This window comes from Electrophorus electricus, chromosome 8 (assembly GCF_041902795.1).
Source record: "Electrophorus electricus isolate QZ-2024a chromosome 8, ASM4190279v1, whole genome shotgun sequence".
NCBI classification, from domain to species: domain Eukaryota; kingdom Metazoa; phylum Chordata; class Actinopteri; order Gymnotiformes; family Gymnotidae; genus Electrophorus; species Electrophorus electricus.
The window spans coordinates 3,570,793-3,578,615 of record NC_137504.1 but is presented as its reverse complement, the minus strand read 5'-3'; the positions used below and the strand labels follow the sequence as shown (position 1 = coordinate 3,578,615).

At 40.8% G+C, this 7,823-nt stretch overlaps 2 protein-coding genes across 3 annotated transcripts; one reads left to right on the top strand and one right to left on the bottom strand.

The window, feature by feature from the left end:
• The first annotated feature begins 217 nt into the window (after positions 1 to 217).
• ube2g1b (ubiquitin-conjugating enzyme E2G 1b (UBC7 homolog, yeast)) lies at positions 218 to 4,019 on the top strand. 2 transcript variants are annotated; one of them, XM_081719656.1, is made up of 5 exons: positions 218 to 379; positions 1,176 to 1,278; positions 1,439 to 1,536; positions 1,973 to 2,151; positions 2,368 to 4,019. In XM_081719656.1, the coding sequence occupies exons 1-5, from the start codon at positions 337 to 339 to the stop codon at positions 2,449 to 2,451; spliced, it is 507 nt and encodes a 168-aa protein (XP_081575782.1). In that variant the 5' UTR covers positions 218 to 336; the 3' UTR covers positions 2,452 to 4,019. The 2 variants fall into 2 exon arrangements, with proteins under 2 accessions (XP_081575782.1, XP_026860010.1); XM_027004209.3 differs by having other exon boundaries at positions 220 to 379; positions 2,365 to 4,019.
• Positions 4,020 to 4,632: 613 nt separating this feature from the next.
• arpc3 (actin related protein 2/3 complex, subunit 3) lies at positions 4,633 to 7,823 on the bottom strand. The gene is made up of 7 exons (XM_027004208.3): positions 7,700 to 7,823; positions 7,161 to 7,260; positions 6,943 to 7,019; positions 6,544 to 6,612; positions 5,922 to 6,048; positions 5,258 to 5,352; positions 4,633 to 4,894 (listed from the first exon to the last, which is right to left on the bottom strand). Exons 1-7 carry the CDS (start codon positions 7,703 to 7,705, stop codon positions 4,832 to 4,834), a joined length of 537 nt encoding a protein of 178 aa, XP_026860009.1. The 5' UTR covers positions 7,706 to 7,823; the 3' UTR covers positions 4,633 to 4,831.

Below are 7,823 nucleotides of genomic sequence, written 5' to 3'. Positions count from 1 at the left end.
TCATTTAGACCTCTCACTTTATAGTGCCATCTGGTCACTAAAAACTATTGTGCATTAAACGTTATTAGTAAATCAGTACAAAGGTTAATGCAAAGAGTGTAAATGGTGTTTTAAAAGGTAAATTAGGAAAAGCACCTATTTATATATATAAAAAAAGATCAAAACAAACAAACAAACAATAACAACTCTCACCGTCGCAGTAACCGCGCATGCGACACAATGCCCGATGTCTCGTGGGTACGTTTCGTGCAGCAAGTTTACGGCATTTAGCCAGTAACGGCTAAAGTAACGGACACTCGGTGAGCTAAAACCGTTTATTACCCTCAACCAAATAAAATGACCGAACAGTCATCACTTCTTCTTAGAAAACAGCTAGCAGGTAATATGATGACTTACTTAATTGTTTATATACTTAATTGTACTTTTTGTGTTGTGTGGACAGCTAGCTATCTGGCTAGCCTAGGTTAGCTAACTAGCTACCCAGGCAGCTAGTTGGCAGTTGGCAAAGGGAAACTTTAGTTACCCATCGTTGTTTCAGGTGTTTTCAGCGTAATGTCAGCTTTTATCGGCTTTCACGAGTGATGATTTCAGATCACCGTGGAAACTCTGTAAAATTGTACGTGTGAGATGACTTATGTAGTTCGTGTGGCTAGCTGGCACGTAGCTAATAGCTAAATAGGTCAGCAAACGACGTTCTCCATGACATCTCTTTATTAGCCAGTCGCTAACGTTATATGCTACTGGTTTATCCACCATAGCTGATTCATCTTTAGGTTCACAGCTATGTTATCAACGTTACTAACAGGGCATGCTCGTTCGCTAGGTTGTGTTTACTCACAAAAGCCTAGCCTAACTAGCTACTAGCCAGGTGCGTTAGCTATGGACACTTGTGTCCAAGTACACGTGTTATCAGCCAAGAAGAGGACTGGCCGTCTAGTTACTCCGGGCCTGGTTTTCTAAAAGCCCAGTGAACACACTATTAAAGCAAATGATACAAGCCAAAACCTTAGAGCGAGTATGCTCTTAAAAAACTGTAAAATAACTAGTCACCGCCTTTGGAGGACATGACACAGAAACGTCAGCTCTTGCGCAATGACTTAGAAGTTGTTGAAAAACACGCTCAGGTTAATGTCACGTCAGGTTTGTATGTGGGAAATGTTTGCATTTGATCACAGAGCTCAACAAAAACCCTGTTGAGGGCTTTTCGGCTGGTCTAATCGATGATGACGATATCTATCAGTGGGAGGTCCTCATCATCGGGCCACCAGACACGTTGTTGTAAGTACATTATAAACGGCGCTCACTGGTTTTACTGTTATTTAACGAGTTTCCCTTAAGCGCTTTAAGATCATAAAATGGCCGATCGCTTAAGCATCATGTCACTGAGCAAACGTTGTTCTAATTTAAACATTCGATGACCTTGTATTTTCTTTTATAGCGAGGGTGGATTTTTTAAAGCAAATCTCACCTTTCCTCATGACTACCCACTTCGACCCCCAAAGATGAAATTTATTACAGAAATTTGGCACCCAAATGGTGAGTGCAGGCGACCCGTATTGTAGATACATGTACTCAGAACAGAATTACTGCATCCAGTATTCTTCTTGGGTAGCTGCCACTGCCTCAAATCCCATCTGTTCTGCCACTTTATTTTTAAAACTCTTTCTCCATGTACTTTTGAGCTGTTATTGTTGGTTAGCAGGATAACAGACATTAATACTTTTAATGTTCTTTAATCCCATGAAGGATTGTATTTGTACAGGGTATTTTTAAATATCAGGGTTTTTGATAGGCTACCTGTCAGCATGGGGGGAAAAAAACTTGTTTAGCTAAACTAGTTTCAGTATTGCCTTTACATCTTTACAGTAACATGGTAGGAGGATGTGGTTAATGTGATTAATCTCTCTTAAACAAATCTGTGGTTGTGCCATTGGATGACAGTTTGCGACCACCACCTCTCTATCATCTCCAGTGGCAAAGAACGGGGACGTGTGCATCTCCATCTTGCATGAGCCTGGAGAGGACAAGTACGGATACGAGAAGCCAGAGGAGCGTTGGCTACCAATCCACACAGTCGAGACCATTATGATCAGTGTCATCTCCATGCTGGCCGACCCGAACGGTGACTCACCTGCCAATGTGGATGCAGCTGTAAGTCCTGATGCAAAATAATATGGCATGGTCCAAGATCATCATGTCTCCAGATAGGGCTTTAGTGTAATGCTGGTATTGGATTTTACGCAGTTGTTATAGCATAAAGACGAGTATCCTTGAGTGATGCAAAGCACCCTTTTCAGTCACTTTGGATAACGTTTGCTATTGGTAGTTAGTGTGCTCATGTATAAGTTTGTGTTTGTTCAACAGAAGGAGTGGCGAGAGGATCCCAGCGGGGACTTTAAGAGGAAGGTAGCCCGCTGTGTGAGGAAAAGCCAGGAGATGGCCTTTGACTAGGCCCATCTGTGACCGCAGCACTCGCTTAAATGGTAATTTTTCTACATAGCATCTATCTGCTTTGAACTCTGAACTGTGGAGTGCCAATTGGTGAAGTATCCAAGTTTTGCAGTGCCAGGGGCTATTTTAATCCTGACCTAGGCTCAGTTCCAGCTGTGTCAAGTTCCCTACGGACATCTGGATTGCCTGCACGTTTCACTGCTGTGGAAACTGATTGCTTCAAAATTCTACAAGATGGAAAATTAGCATCCAAAAATACTTGCCCTGCAGTATATCTTTGACCCCAGCACATCCATCCTTTACACTTTACGCCTTTAACTAGCAGAGATGTTATTAAAAATGTCTCAGATTTAAAGAGGCAGTAATTGATATAAATGTATCATTTTAACCCAGCAGTCACTGACTTTTTTTTTTGTTGTTGTTTTTGTTTTGTTTTGGGAACATTGCATTTAGCTCAGAAAGGTAGGGCTGATGTTATATATTGAGCATCCAAACTGGCTGTCAGATATGTTGCTTGGATAGTACCAACAAAGAGCATTAGGATAAAAATGGAAAAACTGGTAATCTATCAGGGCAACCCAGTCCTCCCCACCTTTTGCGTGTAACCATACATAATGAAGTGTGTCATTATCCCTTACTGCCATCAAAATAAATTTTCCTCTGGCCCCACATAGTTATGAAACCCAGGGGATGTACATCTGTCACCATCTACTGTTGCACCATTTTTTTGATAATAGGGAGATGGAAGTCAATCCAGCCATTTTAAGCAAGAGGATTTCCTTTGTGTGAGAATATGATCATGTTTTGAAATGAGCTGATTTCCCTAAATCCCGTGTGTGTGTGTGTGTGTGTGTGTGTGTGTGTGTGTGTGTGTGACAGACTTATTTATTGTCTGGAGTGTGATGAAGCGTAATGCATTTTTGACTTGGTTTTAATAACCTGCGTCTGAGCCATCAACTCTGGATAAGGTCTCTTATGCAATTTTGCAATATTCTGTGCATTTGTTGTAAAAGATTTTGAGAGTAACATGCTGATTCTCTCACATGCTCTAATTGCGGATATCCCTGTGCCCTGGGAAAAATTCACCAGAAATGTCTCTTGCCGAGGAATCAGTACTCTCTGCTGCCTTAGTCTATTTTACTGTATGGAAGGGAGTTTGACTAATTGATGCCATGTCTGTCAGAATGCTTCTGTTCTTCAGCAAGAATCTCTTACTTTTTTTGAGGAGAGGGGTGACAAACCAAAAAGTTACATATTTGCATGAGAGAATATTTTTTTGTACAAAATGCAAGCTCAAATTTTTTTTGTGTGTATGTAAATGATATACCATAGCTGTGTTTAAACATATCTTGTTTTGTGTTGGCCTGCACTTGCCTTAACCTCATCCACTTAATTTGTGGATAGTTGGTGAAAAGACTATTGGTGGTGCACTTCTCAATCTCACTGCCCACCTAGGCTAGCTGTCTCCTCCTGCAGCCTATGTATTTATTTGTTGGTTATTTTTTTATGTTTGCTCTCCTATGCCAAGTTGTTTTGGTATCTGTCCATTAAACCAGTGTCTGTCTTAAGATACATACCTTCAAGTTTGTTGTGCATGTCCGTCACCTGTCTTACGTTTTTGTGTAACATTGGTTTAATTAACCTTCTTAAGTGCATATCAGTAACCTGTTTTTATTTGTGAGAAACATTTCGGGGGGGTTCTTGCAAGTGTTGTTTTTTTGTTGCTAAACTTGATTACAAATAACCCATTAAAAGCAATAAGTGAAAAAGGTGCTACATGTGGGAACTGAACATTAAAATGTTCACCTTTTAAAAGGTTATACTGTGAACAATTCATTGATGTTTCACTGGCAGTGAGCATCCAGCAGAAAGCTTTTCAGCATTAATACAAGTAGCAAACCAAGTCTTGCTTCCAGTTTCTAATTCTATTCCTACATGTAGCAGTGAATGGTGTACATCAAGCTATTCGTGAACTATTCGGTGTAATTATTTGACTCTCCTCAGGTGCATCACATTTTGCATCTGAAAATAATTCTGAAGTAGGCACTTGTAGCCGTAGAATGACATCTGCTCATGTAGTCCCCATTTCTGCAAGTTTAGCCAAATTAAGACGAATAAAAGACCCTGCTCATGCAGCAAATGTTGGAAGTATTGTTTCTATTAATGGATCAAATATACCACTTATTTTTAATATTTTTATTTGATTACCTCAGTTTTCACATATGGTGTATGGTTGTGAAAAGGAAATCAAATATTTGGCTGCAGTATAAAATTAACTTTAAATCTGGTAGCCTTTGATGGCAAAAAAAAAAAGACAAAACGCAAGAAAACATAACCATACTGGAAAAATAATGTTCCAAATGAAAATCTCAGTTTTTGCCTATTGTCCAGGTGCAGAGAGACTCTTGTTCATGAACTGTTTCTTTACAAAGCACACCCACCACTGTGAAAGAAATAGACATTTAAACGATTAGCTATGGGCCACTGTATTGTGCGACAGATCACATTCACATCAATGTGCATTCCATGCTGTAGCATACCAATATGCTTTCTTGGATCTGCTTAGAAACCTGATGCAACTTAGTCATGAGCCAGGAACAGTGAACACATCCCATATGTACTGTCAGTGATGGTTTACATTTGGATTGTAAAAGTCATATGATTTCGCATCACCCAGTTGATTTCAGCAATTAAATTCCACTTACTGGCTTAAGCTATTTAGAAAATACGGGCAACTAGCACAAAGTCCTGGGGAGGATTTTTATGTTCTGGGTCTGAACTGTCCAGTGATGATTATGGAGCTTACCTTGCTTGGCTTGTCAGTCTGTGGGTCAAACACGCGGTCGCACAACCTCAGACCCGTTTCCTGCCGCACTTGCTGTAGGTAAGCCCTCATAGTCTCTGTTGAGCATAAACAAATACCGAGTCAGCACCACAGAGGGTGCGGAAAACAATTAGGATGCTTTTCAAATGGGTGCGTTAACAGCCACTCAAACACACCTTGTAAGTGTACAGGTAGGTTCTATTGCTACTTTTCCATCCCTTCATCAGTGGTCCTCTTCTAACCACAGGACCACTTTGGCTAGCGTAACACGCTCACTTCAGCAGTGAGACTTGACGCATGTTAAACCGCCCAGCAACACTGCTGTGTGCGATCAGCCCGAATCCGCATGACACACACTACCCTATGAGCGCTAGTGGTGAATTGAGAATGGATATTGTTTGCATAGCTGACCCATCAGCTGTGGTGAGGAAGTGATGGTGCAGAAGAGCCAGTTTGTAAGTCCACGCTTAGTAAATGCATCTAAAAGGGAGCTATAGCCAATACACTATGCAGTAAGATCAGATACATGCTGGCTGTGTCAAAGAGGCTATAAATGTACAGAAGGCCTAACATATTCCAGTTACAAATATATTGGGATTATTGGGGCAATTAAAGCAGGTGGAGGGTACAGTTCACTGTGCCATACCTTCTTCCTGTTTGTTGGAGGGTTTGACATACATGGCATTCAGTGGGAAGCCAGGCTCTCCTGGGATAGGGAAGTTAGTGATGCCCAGTGTATACATCTCTTTCTCTCCTTGGCCCCGTGAGCTACACTGGATCGCAAAGAAGGATACGCTCGTCAGTAAGGGTCTTGCAGTTTAAGTGTTTTTGTTTATTTGTTTTTTAGTCACATGCAGTGTTAGTAAGAATGCTTTATCTCTTTAGTACACCTCAGACCCGAACTGCAAGATGCTAAGAAACTGTCTCATGCTTTTGTTTTTCCACTGAGAATACTATAAAGCCCTAAAGCACAAAATACAGATGACAACTTGTTTAAAAAGCAGCTCAAATATTAACACTGTTTGGAACAGATAACCTGTTCTAAAATCATTACAGTGACTGTTACAATGTCTGCCTGTTGCTCAGGTTTAATGATGCACAAACCCAAGGAAAGCTGACATATGTTCAAATAGGGTTTTACAATCAAGTGCTGGTTTACTAAATATCCAAAGCACAGCGAAAGACCGTTTTCTTTAGTATATCAATCATTTCCTTTGAGCCATTAGAACTTTTATTATTGTGCTTGACTAACGCGCATGCGCACCGACCTTCTGCAGCTTCTTAAGGCATTCGGAGATGTACAAGGTGACGTAGATCAATGTTCGATCAGCCTCGTTCTTAAAATAAATAAACAAAAACAAATAAAATGATTATACAAAGAAAATAATGCCAGGAAGAGGCACTTGAAAATGGTGTGTACACAGCTATGCAAGGGAGGAGAGGTTCATCATACGATTAGTAGCAAAGAACGTGTAACTTCACGCAGACGTAACGCAATGCCCTTCTCCAAATGTAGAAGGCAGAAAGGAGGGTGGTGGATCTTTCTGCGTCGACAAACGCAGAGCAGTCACTGACTACACAGCTGAGCATTGTCCTCAGGTGGTGCAGGTAGAACGTGCAGGTTGAGGCACGAGTGCATGCTTTTGTGCAGTCCCCCAACCCCTCACCTTAATTTCGTAATTCTTGAAGAAAACGTTAGCTTTGAAGTAGTAGATGGCCTCGTCGATGATGTCTTGGTCTTTGGCTGAAAAATCGAAAACGGGAACAGAAGCAGCGCTGACGACCATTTAAGGAAGCGAAATGGCAATGTCGGTGCAGGAGTTATCAAAGTGAATAAAAGAGTACACGGTTTACAAACAAAAAAGAATCCAACAACACAGCTTACTTTCTTTTGGAGCCGGGCCCTTAAACTGTGTTTTGAGGGGCAACAATGCCATATTCCCGACCAATTTGGTGTCGGCATCCATCAGATTGGAGTGGTAAGCCTGGGACAACGTTAAAAAGTGTAGCAAATGCAATGAAGCACGATTAAAGATTGTGGCTAGGATGGCCAGCTAAAGATGCAATGTCTATAACCTTTTAAGACTAAAGATGTCTATAACCTGCTCAATTATGGATAACCACAGCATGTAAACGTTATTGTATACATGAGAAGCATCGTTAGCTAGCCAACTAGTTTCCATTATTAAAAGTGCGTGTTTTAACAAATACACGAGTATGTATTTCAGATTTTTTAAAATAGATTATTTTCAAAAATATATTAAGGCTGTATATTAAATATAGTGATGGCTGGTTAACCGTGTAGCTACCTAGTTAGCTCGTTAGCAAGCTATCGTAATGTGGTTTCTCAAGAAATCTTTTCTCAAATTGTCAAAGAGGCTAACAAGACACATTTATCGTAGTTGAATTTATACATCGTCTCACCGGCATCTTGGTAAAATGTATCCCGAGTGTGGTAGGGTAGAATTAATAATGTCAGCGAGGCGATACGCCGCTTCCGCTGTCCCACCCAGTACCAATACAGGAAGCGGATAGGCTTGTAAATTCC